This window comes from Panthera uncia, chromosome D2 (genome assembly GCF_023721935.1).
Source record: "Panthera uncia isolate 11264 chromosome D2, Puncia_PCG_1.0, whole genome shotgun sequence".
NCBI lineage: Eukaryota > Metazoa > Chordata > Mammalia > Carnivora > Felidae > Panthera > Panthera uncia.
This window is the reverse complement of record NC_064818.1, coordinates 51,904,934-51,923,847: the sequence shown is the minus strand read 5'-3', so window position 1 is coordinate 51,923,847 and position 18,914 is coordinate 51,904,934. Positions and strand designations below refer to the sequence as shown.

The 18,914-nt window shown below is 36.2% G+C and overlaps 1 protein-coding gene across 2 annotated transcripts in view; it reads left to right on the top strand.

Annotated features, from left to right (window-relative positions):
• The first annotated feature begins 945 nt into the window (after positions 1-945).
• Positions 946-18,914, top strand: part of LOC125933402 (protein FRA10AC1) — a 37,213-nt gene continuing 19,244 nt past the window's right edge. The window contains exons 1-9 of one of the 2 annotated variants that reach the window (XM_049646438.1): positions 946-1,048; positions 1,236-1,299; positions 3,068-3,144; positions 4,478-4,573; positions 4,696-4,741; positions 7,092-7,168; positions 8,456-8,539; positions 9,128-9,212; positions 18,262-18,307. In XM_049646438.1, coding sequence (XP_049502395.1) covers positions 3,068-3,144; positions 4,478-4,573; positions 4,696-4,741; positions 7,092-7,168; positions 8,456-8,539; positions 9,128-9,212; positions 18,262-18,307 — 511 coding nt within the window. In that variant the 5' untranslated portion in view covers positions 946-1,048; positions 1,236-1,299. Of the gene's footprint in view, positions 1,128-1,235; positions 1,300-3,067; positions 3,145-4,477; positions 4,574-4,695; positions 4,742-7,091; positions 7,169-8,455; positions 8,540-9,127; positions 9,213-18,261; positions 18,308-18,914 lie in introns of both variants that reach the window. The other variant, XM_049646436.1, reaches the window with a different exon arrangement.

Sequence of the window (18,914 nt, the reverse complement as noted above, 5' to 3'; positions counted from 1 at the left end):
AATATAATTATCTTCTGTTTAGTGCAAAAGATGTAAAAATGATATGTATGTTAAGTGCCAAGGTTTTCTCTAAAATGGGCCCGCTGTAAAAGTCAGTGGCGTGCCAGTTCGATTCAACAAATATTTAATTAGCGCTTGTGATTTCTAAGGAACTGTGTTGGGTGCTGAGAGGAAGCAAAGATGAAAAGCATCAATCAGTTAGCTGGAGGGAGACAAGACGTGAACCCAGTAACTGGTCTGCAAAGCAGAATGGGGCATCATAACGTAGGAAAGGTAAATCACAGGGAGAACCTGGTGGAGCTCAAATAATTTAAATTTTCCTGCCTCGTTTTTGTCTTTTTCTTCTTTTTAAAAGGAAATATTTTAGATTCCTTTTCACGTGTGCCAGGTGGTTGCGGAGAATCTGCGACCCTGTGAAATCTCCCCTATTCCCTGTTCTCCCTTTGCTCCCATATTCCATGAGCTCCTCTGCCGCCAGTACTGGAATGGCATGTATTGTGTGGGTGGTGAAACGATGGAAAGTTATTTTTGTTTTAATTATGAGAACTGTTTTATGGAGGGAGGAGGAGAGGCAGATCGGAGACAGACGCTTCAGCGGGGATGCTCCGAGGAGGCGTTACTAAGGTTACTAGAAAGAGGACGGCAGGTGATATACAGGCAGGATTTTTTTCTAAAACAAAATATTTTCAAACGGGCGTGGGCGTAGTGCGAGCAGTACCACACGACATTAAAAGCTGCGCTCGCGAGGGGAAGGAGGCCGAGGGAAAAAACTAACGGTTGCGACTGTAGAAAGTAGATAGCCTTTGCCTACTCTCCCGGCCTTAGTTGCCGCTGCCTTTGTTTCCCGGGGCTGTTCTGGCTGTAGCACGAGGTCGGCGCGCCCGAGGACGGTGTCATTTAAGTGTGACACGCGGCCGAGCCGGACCGGAAGCGGCGCCCAATCGGGACCCGTAGAAAGAGGCGGGGAGCGGGCGGCGGCGGCCTTCGCTGCGGGGAGGCTGCGCGGCGGGGGCGAACCGGAGTGGCCCTGCAGCGGCTCGCTCAGGCCGTGCGTAGTCGCTGCAGCCACCGGGAGAGGGGAAGCGACTCCCGCGGGCGTACTTGGCAGAGCAGAGAGGAGCGAAGGGGTGTGTGATAAGGGCCTTGAGTGTATTTGGGGCTGGCTAGAAGGACCTCCAGAATTGTTCCTCATATGCTACTCGTTGATTATCTTTTGGTTGTTTTTTTGGTTCTAGAGAACACCCGGCGTCTGCCGTCTCGAATTTCTCTCGGCCCTTGTCATTTGATTCGTTACCCGAAGTGAGTGAGAGCTTTTCAGTGCAACCACTGATTTGAGATGAGTATGGGATGGATGAAGCCGCCAGAGGGGGGAAAATGGGAGAGGGGGAGCAACGGTAGGAGGTGGTGTCGCGGGCTGTGGGGTCAAGATGACATTAATAATGGTCAACATTTACAGGATTTTACCATAGTAGAGTCTGTTCTAAAACTCTTTATATGCTGTACCACATTTAACGTACAGTCCTATGAGATAGGAGACCGGTGCTCTTATTAGCCGCGTTTCATAGAAGGGGGAAAGAGGGAACTGAGGCTCAGAGAGGTTAAGGAACATGCAGAACAAAAGACAAATGAAAAGTTCAGAGCCAGGATTTGCACTCTGGTAGGTTGATGCCAGAAATACATCTCTAAGCTCCACACAATGGTTGACCCTCATCAAGATGTTTGGAAAATGAGGACATAAAGGGTGAGAAGTTGCTGAGATGTGGTAAGACAGCTGGAGCAAGGAGTTGACATGATAAAGGGTGGGAGATCCAGGTGATGACAGATGTTAAGGGAGGATAGAGTTGGAACTGTGGCCTTCTACCCTTTACCTCCAACCTTGGCTAGCACCTTCCTCTTTAGAATTTTGTGGGACAGAGAAGAGAGGTTTTCACCCACACACCTAAGTTTGAAAATGGAATCATAAAAATTCACAAATATGTAAGATTTAAGGTTTACTTGATGTAGACACCTTATTTAGCAGATGAAGCCCAAAGAGATAAAGTAATTTATTCAAGGTAGCCAGGACTAGAAAGGTATCTTGTCTTAGGTCCAGTGCAATAAAGTTTAGGGAGTTCTTTCCTTTTTGTCCTGCTGCACTTGTAATAGTGAATATTAAAGTTTAAAAATTTCGATATGTCATCTGACCTGGACTAATTCCTTGTAGCCATATGAATTGAGTATGACCTCAAAAGTCAAATAATCCACTGATTCCCCATTAATGTGTGTTCCAAATTCAATGTAATGCTGAAACCAGAGGCTTCTTCAAGTACAATTGAGTGACAATTGAGATCTTCCTGGATTTCTAAGAACTTCAGTTAAAAAATGAATTGGAACAAAATAAAGTTTACTAGACCAAAGGGCAAGGTTGTTTACTTTGAAGAAACTAGGAAATCTCAACATATGTTGTAAAAAGGCAAGTTTTAATGAACTGATAGTGTACTCTTCACAGAGTAAGTCTAACGGAATATAATAATCAGGGTAGCATATTCCATAAAGGCAAATTGGAGTAGTTGAAATCGTGGGCTTAAGAGTCAAGTAGATCAGCTTAGCCACTTATTTGCTCTGTGACTGATTTACTTAACTTTGTCTTTGATTTCTTCATCTGTAAAGTGGAGATCATAGTTCCTAATTTATGGAATTAGAAGCAGTGTTTGTTAAGGACCTACCATAATGTCTGGAACAAAGTTGGTGATAAATACACTGAATCAGGTGAAGCATCGCTGAATCTTGTGTGCGGTCACATGGCAGGTTCTATAAAAAGAACCTCGTTTTCAGTGAAGAAGTCAAAGAGTAGCTTCCCTGGTTGGCTTAATAGTAATTAAGGTGGAAAATGTTGATTGATTCATTTTCTGAAGGGTAAGTCTGTTACTTCAAAGTGAATGAAAATTTTAGTTGGCTGGTGAACAGTGATATACCCACCATGATCCTTTACAGTTACTACAGCTTTTAAAGATAACTCATTTTTGAACTGTTTCCCGAACTATGAGCAATTTAGGTTCTAGGTAACTGACTTTATACTTCTTTACAGATGCATGGTCATGGGGGCTATGACTCTGATTTTAGTGATGATGAACACTGTGGTGAATCTAACAAAAGGAAAAAAAGGTAAGTAATTTTTTATTGATCTGTGTTTCAGATCCTTTCCAGGTTGAGATGACATATAAATAATACTGAAAGTTTCTGGATTATGTTTACATGTGAAGACAACGATGCTCTACTCAATGAATTTTTGTTCATTAAACTATAATGAATTGACTCGAGAATTTGAGAACAGTTATGTGAAAAATAAGAAAATGATGTTTATGCTGTGAAGAGACTTATGGAAGTGGAGGTGGGGGAAAAAGGAGACCAAACAAAACTTAGATTTCTCTGTTGCATCTATTTTTCATGCAACTGTTAAGGTCTTTTTACTTGTGAATGTCATAGCTAAGTACGGGCTTAGTTGGAGGTCCCTTTGCAAGTACTTGACCTCAAAATGAAGTTCATGTGGAGGGTGAGACTGTGCAGTTTTATGGTTTTGTGAATGAGCAGACTAAGTGTTTAAAGGAAGGAGCTCATGGAAGTTTTTATTGAATTGGAAGGGACAAGAACTGTCAGCAAATAAAGCCTATGCTTTATGAGGACTCTGCATCCGGTGATATTGCTGTGTTTAGGTGCATTGTTTTCAGCTTTCAGTGGTTAGAAATTGATTTCAACTGTTAACTTAGAAGTGATTGACTGATCTATATTAACCAAACTTATAAAAGTTGTTTTACTATTTCACACTGAGAGCAATATGTAAGGCATACTGAATGGAACTGAACATTTTTGTTGGGTTCAGTATTCATGGGTGACCAAAAGAATAGAAATGATTATAACAAATTATGTTGTATGGTTCTTTATGTTTTTAAGATTTTTCACTTAAAAGTATTACTTTGTAAGAATAGAACTTGAGCAAATCTAGCTGAATAGTCTGTGCTCTTCAGTTATATCTATCTTTATAACTAGGGCTGATCATCTGTAGTCTATATCATTTATAATCAACCCTTATTCTTTTTTATATTATTGGTTACCAAAAGCATCAGTATCTCTACAAACAGGAAAATTGTGGCGCAAAGAGATTAAGTAACTTAATCTCATTTAAGATTAAGATGGTGGAAAAAAAAAAAGATAGTGAATGACAGAGCCCAAATTTGAATCCACGAATGTAGGTGGTCTAACATCAGAACCCATGCATTTGTTTGTTTCACCTTCTCCATTTTCTAAGTATTAAATAAAGTTAAGATATTAATTAAGTGATTTAAGGAGACCTAAAATGTCTCATTAAAGATCAGTGAGTCATTTTTAAGTTTAGACTTGAAATTTTAAAACATGTTCCAATTAGGAAAATAAAAAGAAACAAGAAACACCCTTTAAGAAAAATGAACTCTTTTAATAATTTTTCTTCTTCATAAACCAGGACAGTTGAAGATGATTTACTGCTCAAAAAGCCATTTCAGAAAGAAAAACATGGAAAGGTGGCCCATAAACAAGTTGCCGCAGAATTGCTGGATAGGTGTGTACTTCAGTGTAAATGTCCTTTTTTGGTTTAAGATGTTTTTGTAAACTCAGGGACTTGGGGGATTTAATTGTATTAGAATATAGAAATTTGAATTTGCTTAAAATTTGTCTTAACAGGGAAGAAGCAAAAAATAGAAGGTTTCATCTGATAGCTATGGATGCTGTATCCTTTTTATACTTCTAGATTTTTATAACAAATAGAATATTTTTAAATCTACTTTTCTATTTCATAAAATCTTGTGAAGTCAGATAGACCTATATTATGTTTTTAAAGGTAAATGTTTATTGATGTGCAATCTTGTCATTTATACTTTTGAGTACAGTTCTCTTTTATTGATACATAAGAAAGATTTAGAGACAAAAATAATAAAACATATTAGTAATGATCTATAAATAAGTTTATAAAATAGTCCATGAACTTGTAAATATTTTTCCAACCTGTTTTTGTCTGGCTCTCAAAATTTCTCATTTTAATACTGTTCTTATCTTTAATCTCATTTTAACTCTTATTCTCTTACTACCTGGTTCTTGGCTATGGAAGTTCTTTATGTGTCTAAAGGTAGATCTGTCTGTGGACTGTCCTCAGGCCTGTAGTTGCTTCAACTCTAAGGCATGACTTGGGGCTGTCTTTAAGCTCTTTCTTGCTTCCCTATTATAGTCATGTCTCACCTCAACTTTTTGGTAAAACTGTGGCTTATTACACTAACTGCTACCACTATCCATCCATACTACTGTTTGGAATATTGGGAGAATGAAAGAGAGGTCAAGCAAGACCTGAAGTATTTCTGGATGTTTATTACTATGGGCAGGATTAAGAGGAGACCATGGCAATTAGATACATCCCCTATCTATTGACGTCTCTTTCACTTTGTTATCATTCCTAATCCTTTTCTATAAGTTATAGAAATCCTCTTATCACCGATTTATTTATTCCTCTTATCTTCTAATCCAATATCTCAGCTTTCCCATGGATTTATTCTCATCTGCCACTTGTTCCTTTAACATTTCGGCATCTATTGTGCCTTCGGTGACACCACTCTTTTGGGGGTATTGGGGCATCTAGTTACAGCCTGGTAAGAGTGAAAGTGTAGGTCCCTTTTCTGGCATTGGTGGAGGTGGGGCCACAGTTATTTCTAGAATTTTTGGCTGGAGTAGAGTAAGCATTGTCTAAAGTTATCTGTCTTGTTAGGCTTCCTCTCTCTTGGTTATTCAGAGAGAACAGGCTTTTGTTGGGACTTTCCTTGTCTGTGCTTGTTGACATTTCCAGGTTGCCAGCTTGTTCACTTCCAATTCTGAGTTCATGAGGCAAAAAGAAAACCTGGGGAATTTACCGCCGTGTCAAACCATGGGTCTTGAACTCCCTAGCTATTAATGGATTCTCCTCCTCACTTTTAGAGTCTTTTTATATTTGTTTTAGATATAATTTCCAAGGTTTTTAGTTGTTCTTAATGAGAAAAATAGGGAGAAGCACAACTTTGCTCCATCTTCCTGGAAGCAAAGTCCCACTCAGCACCTGTTTTTATAAATAAAGTTTTATTGGCACATACCTGTGTTCTTTCATTGAGGTGTTATCTGTGCTTATTTTCATGCTAAAATGGCAGAGCCAAACAGTTGTGACAAAGACACATTTACAGGTGACAAAGAGACCATTTATAGAAAAAATTTGAAATAGACCAAAAGCTGGAAAACCCAAATCTCTGGATGTCTGGATTTTCTCTTTTTTCTTTTCTGGAAGGTTAACTGCTTTATTGCCAGTATCATATTCTGATTCAATATTCTATCAGAACACATTGTAATGAATAAGGTCATTATTTATCTTTGATATAATGGTAGGATGTAGTCAGACAGTATTATGGATGAGGTTAATTTTATTTGCATATTCGGCTCTGGAGAAAATACCTTTGAACTTTTTAAAACAGGTAAAACGGTCATATATCTTGTTGTATTGTGTTAAAAATAAACATGACTGAATTCTTTAAGTATTAAAAGAAATATAAAAAAATAACATTGTTTTTGAAAGCTTAATGTTAGGATTTAATATTACAAAAGTTGTATCTTCTATTTTAGAGGCTTTGTCATTACTGGAATAACTAGATCTTATAAGAGTTAAATTGTATTCCATATCTTTAATTTTGGACACTATAATTTATTTTTCATAGTATTATGTTAAATATTGATGTGAGGCTGTATGTATTTCAGCAATAGCGACAAGAAGTTTTCCTTCTTCCCAGTTGGAGATAATATTTTATCACAAGAGTAGTATATGCTTGAAAAATGTTCAAAACAATATAAACAGTATTCAGTAGAAAGTGAAATCCTTCTACGCTACAGTGTTGACTCTTAACAGTTTAATATTTACCCTTTCAGATATTTTTAATTCATAAACATATATAGTATGTATTTACATATTTAAAAAACTAAGTAGATTCACACTGTTTGTCTCTACTTACTAGTATGTCATGGACACAGAACAACTCCTGGACAAATAAAATCCTTAATTTTTTGCATTTCAGTATCAAAGGCATACAAAGTTTGTAAATGACTATATTTTGTACTATGGTGGCAAAAAAGAAGACTTCAGGCGATTGGGGTAAGTGTCATGAAGTTTACATAGAATGGGAGGAAGATACGGATGTCTTTAAAGACCCACAGCTACTGTGTCTTCTGATTCTGTCATTCTCTCCTGCTCTCCATTCCAGTTTCCTTATCATATCCTGAAATGGAGAGGCTATCCATAACTTTTGGCTAAGTAGCTCATCATGAAGCCCATTATCTGGCAACAGGCCTCAGGTAGCCTGCAGAGCCAGATCTGCCTCAAGCAGTAACAGGATATGTGAGGAATACTCCAGTGCCTGATTATGCAGTAATTTTTTTTTTTTTTTTTGGTAAGGATTTTTGAGATCATTAACTTTTTAGACCTCAGTGTTTGGGATTGCTTTTTAAAAGGTAGTGCAAACAGGAAAAGAAACAAAAACAAAAAGCAACTCGTCCCTGTAGTTGAGGCTCTTCTGTCAGAGCCTCTTCATGGTGTGTGTTTTTTTCTCTGACTTAATAATTTTCTGAGTTTGATAAAGCCCTAAAAAACTTTGTATTATCTCATCTACCTCAAATTTATCTCCCCTCTCACTTTAGTCTGTATTCCCCAACAATCCCTTGTTCTACCCCCAAACTATTAACACCTTTTTTTTTGTTTATTTATTTATTTATTTTGAGAGAGAGAGTGGGGGAGGAGCAGAGAGAGAAAGGAGAGAGAGAACGCCAAGCAGGCTCTGCACTGTCAGCACAGAGCCTGACACAGGGCTCAGTCTCACGAATGTGAGATCATGATCGGAGCCAAAATCAAGAATTGAATGCTTAACTGACTGAGCCACCCAGACACCCCCAAATTGTTAGCATCTTAAAAATATTATCCCCTTTCTTCTGTTCTGCCGTTACTCACTCTTTCTAGGAAGCTGTAGTAAAATGAGGTATGGAAAACTCTTCCATTTTTTAAATTTGATCTCTGTGGCATGGTGTTACTGACGTTTTAGATTCTAAAACTTACTTTCACTCATTTTTCCTTATCCACTTAGTGTTTATTTAGATTTCTCAAACTATCTTTGGTAATTTAGCACCATTTGTATAATTGAAACCAGTACTAGAGACGGATAAATGCCTTATTCCTTTAACTTGTTTGTGTAGCAGCCCTCTTTATCAGTGTCTTTTGAAAATACTGAAATCATTTTTATAAGTTTATGAACATATATACATATTCACACATAAAACTGTATCTTCATGTATTTATACTCAGCTGTTAAAAAATCTCACAGAACTGTTTAACCTCCTAAATTTGACAAATTTTGTGTTTATATTAAGTTGAAATAGTTTTATTTTCCAGGGAAAATGACAAGACAGACATGGATGTTATACGAGAAAATCATAGATTCCTATGGAATGAGGAGGATGAAATGGACATGAATTGGTAATTTTTGCCACCCAACACATAATACATAAACTGCTTTAGTCCTGTCTCTCCTGCTTCCTGTTTTCTTATCCTGTCACCTGTCCAGGTCATTCAGCCCCTGCGTGGAGGAGTTCTGAGTGGAAGACATAAAAACATGCCTTGGAGTAGTATTAAGTTTGGTTTGGTTCTTTTGGTAATTTTTAGCAGTTTTTACTGACTTGTCATTGCTTGACTTTGTCTTGAAAATATAATTTATTGCATTTTTAGTGTATTGTTTGTTGTTCCATAATGTGCTTCTTTTTAAATTTTTAAAATATCTTGGGAAAAAGTAATACCTGAAAGTAATACCTGAAATGCAAACATAACAAAAGACAAAAAGTGAGGAGTAAGGCTCCCCTTCTCTGACTGGCAGCCTTGCAGTTGCCCTCCCTGAGAGAGCCACTATAAATAGTTAATATTCAGGTATTCTATGCACATGTAAGGAATAGGCCTCTTTTAAAACATTAATATTTATATCATATGTGTTATTTATTGACATTGCTTCCAAGTAGTAAACTGTGGTTGAATTTCTAAATGCAAAAGATTTATATATTTTTATGGATCTAGGGAGAAGAAACTTGCAAAGAAATACTATGATAAATTATTCAAGGAATACTGCATAGCAGATCTCAGTAGATACAAAGAAAATAAGGTATGCCTTCCAAGTATTTATAGAAGGTTCTTATTTAAGTACAGTATTATTATTATTATTATTATTATTATCATGCCCCACATTATTCTTTTAAAGGTGCTAATTCAAGTCTAGGTTGAATTAGTCCTGCATCTATGAAGAGTCATTTGGACCGTTTAACCTCTACAGCTATGAAATTTACAAAGGGTCTCTTAGTCAAGGGTCTCTTAGTCAACCTTTGTGAACTGAGGCATATAGTCTAAGATTAAACACAAGTGGCTACTGGATCCTGTTTCATCCTGACTCTGGCCTAGAGCCTCTACTGATTATAATGAATGATTTGACACTGCAGAATGATGTCTTGTCTCACAGATGATGTTTGAAATTGATAGACTTTTTTTTTTTCAAATAAATTACCATCTGTAAAGAGGCAGATGCACATCTTCTTTTATATAAGTGTCTATTCTAGTAGAATTAAATCTTACCAGTGCTAATTAGTAATGGTAGATTTCTGTTCTCACTGCATCTTACTCTAGTTGATATTAAAGTGATTTTTATTCCTATCTCAAATTTCACATTTGTAACTAGAGAAGGTGACCCAGGAACAGATGATGTCAGTTTGAAATGGGTTGGTGGGGGGTGGGGGGAAGGGAATGTTGCATAAATCTGTATGTTTTGGCTAGTGTGCATTTGTATTAAGAAAGATAATCTATTTAAAAAGTTGTTTTAGATTTATTTATTATACGAATTTCTTTTTCATTTAACTAATTAAATCTCAGAATCATGATTGGTTTAATTTTTTTTTCAGTAGTGGCTTTAATATGTGAGTTGCTTCACAGTATTCTTATAGGTAACAGTATCTGTTTTTACAAATCCTTGGTTTTTTTTTTACAAACCCTGTTTACAAACCCATGCATGTCATATATCCAAAGATTTCCCCAGTTTCTTAGGAACTAGCTCTCCTGTCTGTACTAGTTCTTGATCACATTAAATCCAAAAGGCATCACAGCAATTGGAGTTACTCAACTGCAAGTTGAGTATGAAATATAAATCTTTCTAAAAGCACATAATAAAGCAGCTTTTTCAATGCTGACTCATCTGTTGATTGTTTTTCAGTATTTATTAAGGACTGGGCAAGGTGTTGTGGATTAAAATGTGACTGCCCTTCAAAAAAACCTATAGTAATAATTGAGGGGAGAAAGTGTATATAAATCAATGTTAAATATTTGTATTCTCCATTTAAAAAACAGTATATTACTAGAAATCATGCTTGAAAGAGGATAATCTTGAAATAAATTATATTTTCCTATTAGAACATGATGAGTAGTTAGATATGAGGGTAAATCCAAGTAAGAAATCAGAAATAGGAAATCTGGAGGGAGACAGATGTGTTGGTTTTTTTTAAAGACTTAATTTTTTAGGGGCAGTTTTAAGATTACAGCAAAATAAAGGGGGAAGGTACAGATATTTCCCATATACCCCTCACCCCATACACAGGGGGATCTTTTCTAGGAGGAAAGATGACTTTTTTTGGCATACCACATTTGAGGTTCTGGAAATTTTTAAAAGAGTAGTGCCTTTGATTTCCGTACTAGGATGCATTTTCTCATAGTTTTATTTATACAAAGACAGTGTTTTATTGATTTTTAAAAAATCAGCTCCTAGCTCAGTGCCTAATATATATAATAGATGGGGCATTTTTAGTGAACTCCAGCTTTTGTCCCACACACCTATTCCCTTCCTTATTACTTCTTCCCTTTCATCATTGAGAATTTGGTTGGATCATTGCATCAGGATTCGATTCAGCTGGAAGGACTGAAGCACTCCTACATAACACTGGCTTAAATGAGATATAAGTTTATTTTTCTCCTACATAGGAATCCAAGTAGAAGGTCACAGACTTTGTGTTTTCAGGAAGTTAGGATCTGTCTGTCTTATTACTTGCATGTGTGATCTCTTTGTGCTAGCGGGTAGAGTAAGAGGCAGTGGCTCAGCACCAAATCCTTAGTAACTAACTAACTAGTAGGACATACTGTATTTGTTACATTTTTTATCCCCCTATAAGATTGTAAACTTCCTGATGACAGACAGTGTTTTTAAAAAGATTTTTTTTAATGTTTGTTTACTTTTGAGGCAGAGACAGAGTGTGAGTGGGGGAGGGGCAAAGAGAGAGGGAGGCAAAGAGTCCGAAGCAGGCTCCAGGCTCTGAGCCATCAGCACAGAGCCCAATGAGGGGCTTGAACTTACAAACCGTGAGGTCATGACCTGAGCCGAAGTCGGACACTGAACTGACCGAGCCACCCAGGCACCCCTGACAGACATTTTAATAATCATTTTATATCTTCAGCAGAGTTCCAGGCCCAGTAAGTAGTTGCTTAATAATTATTGAATAGATTGGGACACCTGGGTGGCTCAGTCGGTTAAGCGTCCAACTTCAGCTCAGGTCATGATCTCACGGTTTGTGAGTTCGAGCCCCATGTCAGGCTCTATGCTGTCAGCTCAGAGCATGGAGCCTGCTTCGGATTGTGTGTCTCCTTCTCTCTCTGCCCCTCCCCCACTCATGCTCTGTCTTTCTCTGTCTCTCAAAAATAAATAAATGTAAAAAAAATTTTTTTTAAAAAATAATTATTGAATAGATTAATGAATGGAAGAAAAAGTTGGGAAACTTATTTTCATTTGACTGTGCTTCAGTGGACATCCTAACATATATGTTTTATGACAAGCAATCCTCACATACATGTATGGACTTAAAAGTAGAATTAAACAGACTTATTTTGAATGCTTTATTTTTTTCCTAGACTGGAGAGATTTTTTTTTTTTTTTTGGGATTTTAATGAGAATATTTTCAAATATTTTGAGCCCTCATTTGCATTTAAAATACAAAATTGCCTGATTCAAGTAATAGGTGATTAAAAAAAATAGGCAAAGTTAAACCGGTATTGAATATTTCATCTGAATTATCTTAATATAACAACCTATAATATTGGGGTTTTTATTCATACAAAGGAAATAAATAGACTGAGAAGTTAACAAACTTTCCAAGGTCACAGAGCTAGTTAGTGAATGGTAGAGCTTACATTGGGTCTGTATGATTCTAGAGCTGAGGTTTTAACCATTACAGTAAACTGAATAGAAAACGAAATAATTTACTATAATTTCAGGAAATTAACATGTGAATATGAAAGATCTTAAAAAGGCAGTGGAGAAAAAACATTTTTTAGCTAAAAAACAAAGGTATGTTTAGGAATCTGGAGGGAAGTTTAATACCTTTCCACTTTAGGGTCCAGAGGGTCCCATTTCTCTTTCTTGTTCATTACTTTGCCATTGCAGTGAGGAAAGAGCCATTCATGAATGAATGGTTGTGGTTGTGTTCTAATAAAACTTTATATGTAAAACAGGCAGCAGGCCTGTGAGCCATAGTTGCTAACCCCTGGGGTAGTATGTACCAGGTACTATTCTAAGTACTTTATGTGTACTATTCCTATTTAAACCTCTTAAACCAAAGAAGAAAGAACTGTGTTATCTCTGCATTACGTATGAGGAAACTGAGGCACAAGAATATTTAATACCTTGTCCAGTTATAACCTGTTAAGCGGTGGGGCTAAGACCTAAAACCTGGATAATTCAACTCTTTTGCACTATAGTATATTGCTTCTTTACTGTACTATAATCTCTTTTTTTTCTGTCAATGTCATAAAATAATATATATATTTTTTATTAAAGGAGGCATCTTGTGGCCTAGCACCTGTACCTTTTAATAAGTAGTTTAAAAGTAAAGATTGTTCAAGGGGCACCTGGATGGCTTAGTTGGTTAAGCATCCGACTTCGGCTCGGGTCATGATCTTGCAGTCTGAGTTCGAGCCCCGCATTGGGCTCTGTGCTGACAGCTTAGAGCCTGGAGCCTGCTTCGAATTTTGTGTCTCCCTGTCTCTCTGCTCCTCCCCAGCTCATGCTCTCTCTCCTTCAAAAACAAATAAAAACGTTAAAAAAAATTTTTTTTAAAGTAAAGATTGTTCCTTAACATTGTTCAAATATATCTTTAAATCACTGGAATCCTATATGGAGAAAAAAAAGCTATCATGTTTAAAATTAAGTTTGCTTTTTTTTAACTCTTTATTTTAATCACTTGTTGCTCATCACAAGTTTACTCCCCATCATATGTTTCATCTACCCACCCCCACTTCCCTGCTGGTAACCATCAGTTCTCTATAGTTAAGAGTCTCTTGGTTTCTCTCTCTTTCTCACTTTCTCTCACTCTTTCTCTCTTCCCTTTATCTATTTTGTTTCTTAAATTCCACATGAGTGAAATCATATGGTATTTGTCTTTCTCTGACTGTCTTATTTCACTTAGCATAGTAGTCTCTAGCTCCATCCATGTCATTGCAAATGGCAAGACTCCATTCTTTTTTATGGATGAATAATATTCTAGTGTGTGTGTGTGTGTGTGTGTGTGTGTGTGTATTTTTATATAACACATCTTCTTTATCCATTCATCAATCTATGGACACTTGAGCTGCTTCCATATTTTGGCTGTTGTAAATAGTGCTGCATAGGGGTGCATGTATCCCTTTGAATTAGTGTTTTTGTATCTTTGGGTAAATACCGAGTAGTGTTATTGCTGGATCTTAAGGCTGTTCTATCTTTAACTTTCTGAGGAACCTCCATACTGTTTTTCAGAGTGGCTGCACCAGTTTGCATTCCCACCAACAGCGCAGGAGGGTTCCTTTTTCTCTACATCCTTGCCAACCCTTGTTGTTTCTTATGTTTTTTTATTTTAGCTATATTGATAAGGGCGAGGTAATATCTCATTGTAGTTTTGATTTGCATTTCCCTGATGATAAGTGATGATGAGCATCTTTTGATATGTCTGTTGGCCATCTGTATGTCTTCTTTGGAAAAATATCTGTTCATGTCTTTTGCCCATTTTTAATTGAATTATTTGTTTTTGGGGTGTGGAGTTGTATAAGTTCTTTGTTTTTTGGACTAACCCTTTATTAGATCTGTCATTTGCAGATATCTTTCCCATTCCATAGATTGCCTTTTAGTTTTGTTGATTGTTTCCTTCACTGTGGAGAAACTTTTTATTCTGATGTACTTCCAATAGTTTTTTGCTTTTGTTTCCTTTGCCTCAAGGGACCTATCAAGAAAAAGTTGTTATAGCCAATGCCAGAGAAATTATTCCCATTGCTGTTTTCTAGGATTTGTATGGTTTCAGGTCTCACATTTAGGTCTTTAATCCATTTTGAATTTATTCTTGTGTATGGTATAGGAAGTAGTCCAGTTTAATTCTTTTGCTTGTTGCTGTCCAGTTTTCCCAATACCATTCATTTGTTGAAGAGATTGACTTTTTTCCCATTGGGTATTCTTTCCCACTTTGTCAGAGATTAATTGACCTTACAATTGTGGGTTTATTTCTGGATTTTCTATTCTGTTCCATTGATCTATGTGTCTGTTTTTGTGCCAGTACCATAATGTTTTGACTACTACAGCTTTGTAATGTAACTTGAAGTCCAGAGTCGTGATGCCTCCAGGTTTGCTTTTCTTTTTCAAGATTGCTTTGGCTACTCATGGTCTTTGTGGTTCCATACAAATTTTAGTGTTATTTGTTCTAGTTCTGTGAAAAATGTTGTTGGTATTTTGATAGAGATTGCATTCAATGTGTAGATTGCTTTGGGTAGTACAGACATTTTGACAATATTTGTTCTTCCAGTCCGTGAGTGTGGGATGTCTTTCCACTTCTTTGTGTCCTCTTCAGTTTCTTTCATCAGTGTTTTATGGTTTATGGAGTACAGGTCTTTCACCTGTGTCTATTTGGTTAGGTTTGTTCCTAGGTATCTTATTATTTTCGGTGCAGTTGTAAATAAGATAGTTTCTTAATTTCTCTTTCTACTGCTTCATTATTGGTGTACAGAAATACAACAGATTTCTGTACGTTGATTTTGTACTCTGCAACTTTACTGAATTTATCAGTTCTGGCCGTTCTTTGGTGGAGTCTTTCAGTTTTCTATATGTAGTATCGTGTCATCTGTAAATAGTGAAAGTTTTAATTTTTTTCTTACTGATTTGAGTGCCTTTTATTTCTTTTTGTTGTCTGCAGTACTATGTTGAATAAAAGTAGTGAGAGTGAACACTCTTGTCTTATTCCTGACCTTAGTTAAGGGGAAAGGCTCTCGGTTTTTCCCCACTGAGAATGATGTTAGCTTTGGGTTTTTCATATATGGCCCTTATTGTGTTGAGATAGGTTCCCTCTAAACCTACTATTTTTGAGGGTTTTTTTATCATGAATGGATGTTATACTTTGTCAAATGCTTTTTCTGCATCTATTGAAATCATATAGTTCTTATCCTTTCTCTTATTGATGTGATACATCATGTTGTTTGATTTGCAAATATTGAACCACTATTGACACCCAGGAATAAATCCCACTTGATTGTAGTGAATGATTTTTTAAAATGTATTGTTGGATTTGTTTTGGTAGTATTTTTGTTGAGTATTTTTGCATCAATGTTCATGAGAGATGTTGGCCTGTAGTTTTCTTTTTTTGGTGGTGTCTTTATCTGGTTTTGGTATCAGGGTAATGCTGACCTTATAGGGTGAATTTGAAAGTTTTCCTTTTTGTATTCTATGCAATAGTTTGAGAAGAGTAGGTATTAACTCTTCTTTAAATGTTTGGTAAAATTCACCTGTGAAGCCATCTGGTCCTGGACTTCTGTTTGTTTGGAGTTTTTTTGATTACTGAATCAATTTCTTTGCTGGTTATCAGTCTGTTCAAATTTTCTATTTCCTTCAGCTTCAGTTTTGGTAGTTTACACGTTTCTGGGAATTTATTCATTTTTTCTAGGTTGCCTAGTTTGTTGGCATATAGTTTTTCATCATTATTTGTATTTCTGTGGTGTTGGTTGTTATTTCTCTTCTCTCATTTGTGATTTTATTGATTTGGGTCCTTTCTCTCAGTTTGGCTGGAGATTTATTAATTTTATTGATTTTTTTTCCAAGAACCTGCTCCTGGTTTCATTGATCTGTTCTATTATTTTTTTAGTTTCTATATCATTTCTGCTCTAATCCTATTATTTCCTTCTTCTGCTAGTTTTATGTTTTATTTGTTATTTTTCTAGCTCCTTTAGGTACAAGGTTAGGTTGTTTATTTGAGATTTTTCTTGCTTCTTGAAGTAGGCCTGTATTGCTATAATCTTCCCCCTTCGAACCGCTTTTGCTGCATCACAAAGGTTTTATTTATTTTATTTTTAAATGTTTATTTATTTATTTTGAGAAAGAGCAAGCAAGCAAGGGAGGTGCAGAGAGAGGGGGAGAGAGAGAATCCCAAGCAGGCTCGAACCCACCAACAGTGAGATCATGATCTGAGCTGAAACCAAGAGTAGGACAGTTAGCTGACTGAGCCACCCAGGTGCCCCATTTTGTTTTTTTATAAAGGTTTTTAAACTGTTGTGTTTTTATTTCATTTGTTTCCATATGCTTTTTTCAGTACTTCTTTTATTTCCTGGTTGGCTCATTCATTGTTTAGTAGCATGTTATTTAACCTCCATGTATTTGTAGTCTTTCCAGAATTTTTCTGGTGGTTGACATCTAGTTTCATAGCATTATGGTCAGAAAAGATACATGGTATATGACTTTGATCTTCATGAATTTATTGAAGCTTGTTTTGTGGCATAATACATGATCTATCCTGGAGAACGTTCCACATGCACTTGAAAAGAATATGTTCTGCTATTTTAGGATGCAGTGTTCTGAATATATCTGAATATATATCTGTTAAATCCATCTGTTCCAATGTGTCATTTGAAGCCATTGTTTCCTTACTGATTTTCTGTTTAGATGATCTGTCCATTGATGTAAGTGGGGTATTAAAGTCCCCTACTGTTACTTATTACTGTATTATTATTGATTAGTTCCTTTATGTTTGTTATTAACTGTTTTATGTATTTGAGTGCTTTCATGTTGGGTGCATAAATATTTACAATTGTCATATCTTCTTCGTGGATTGTCCTCTTTATTAATATATAGTGTCCTTCTTTGTCTATTGTTACAGTCTTTGTGTAAAATTTTTTTTTTTAATGTTTATTTTTGAGAGAGACAGAGACAGAATGAGAGTGGGTTAGGGGCAGAGAGAGAGGGAGACACAGAATCCAAAGCAGGCTCCAGGCTCCGAGCTGTCAGCATAGAGCCTGATGTGGGGCTCGAACTGAGGAGCTGTGAGATCATGACCTGAGCTGAAGTCGGACACTCAACTGACTGAGCCACCCAGGCGCCCCAACAGTCTTTGTTTTAAAGTCTGTTTTTTCTGATATAAGTGTTGCTACTCCGGCTTTCTTTTGACATCATTTGCATGATAAATGTTTCTCCATCCTCTCACCTCTCACATCCTCTCACATCCTCAAAGCATGTGTCTTTAGGTCTAAAATAGTCTCTTGTAGGCAACATATAGATGGGTCTTGATTTTCTATTCATTCTGTCACCCTATGTCTTTTGATTGGAGTATTTAGTTCATTTACATTCAGTGTAATTATTGATAGATATGTATTTATTGCTATTTTATTACTCATTTTGTGGTTGTTTCTTTTGTCTGATCCTTTCTCATCTTTCTCTCATAAATGGTTTGCTGGTTTTCTTTAGTGGGATAGTTGGATTTCTTTCTCTTTATTCTTTGCATATTTAATGGTAGTTTCATTTGTGGTTACCATTAGCTTTATGTGTAACATCTTTTATATATTGCGGTCTCTAGTAAGTTCATGGTTTACGTTTGAATCCGTTTTTCACTCCTCTTCTCCCTATGTTTTAGGTATATAGTGTCATATTTTACATAGTTCTTTAAGTCTCCAGGTTGATTTCTGGGGTATTTAGGATAATTGATAGTTATCTAGTAGTATTCATTGGACAAGGTGAGCCTAAGGTCCTCCTATTCCCCTGCCATCTTCCCCTCCTGGTGAATTAGATTTGCTTTTTATGTTGGTAAATATCATTATTTCAGTTATTGGCTCTGTGTTTAGATGTACATACAATTTAAGTAATGTTTAAATTTATCCTAACATAAATGTAATTTTTTTCTCATTAGTTTGGATTTAGGTGGCGAGTAGAAAAAGAAGTAATTTCAGGAAAAGGTAATTCCTTTTTGAAATTTTACTTTTTAATAGGATGAGGTTATTTTGTTATACTATTGAATTGAAGTCATTTGGTAAGATTGTTCCTGATTTATACAATAAATGCTTATCTATAAAAGTAAAATTACAGACAATGTATTTGTGATACATTAGCAAATGTCAAAATATAATGCTTTAAGGATTTTTACCTCTAGAATTTTTGCTTTTAGAACATTTGATAAGAGTATAAGTAGAAAATGTTTATTTTTTACAAAACTTTTTTTTTTTTTTTAATTTTTTTTTCAACGTTTTTTATTTATTTTTGGGACAGAGAGAGACAGAGAATGAACGGGGGAGGGGCAGAGAGAGAGGGAGACACAGAATCGGAAACAGGCTCCAGGCTCCGAGCCATCGGCCCAGAGCCTGACGCGGGGCTCGAACTCACGGACCGCGAGATCGTGACCTGGCTGAAGTCGGAGGCTTAACCGACTGCGCCACCCAGGCGCCCCTATTTTTTTTTTTTTTTTAATTTTTTTTTTTTTTTTTTTTTTTACAAAACTTTTAAAGTTTATTTATTTTGAGAGATAGAGTGCTTGAGCAGGAAAGAGGCAGAGAGAGCGGGGAGAGA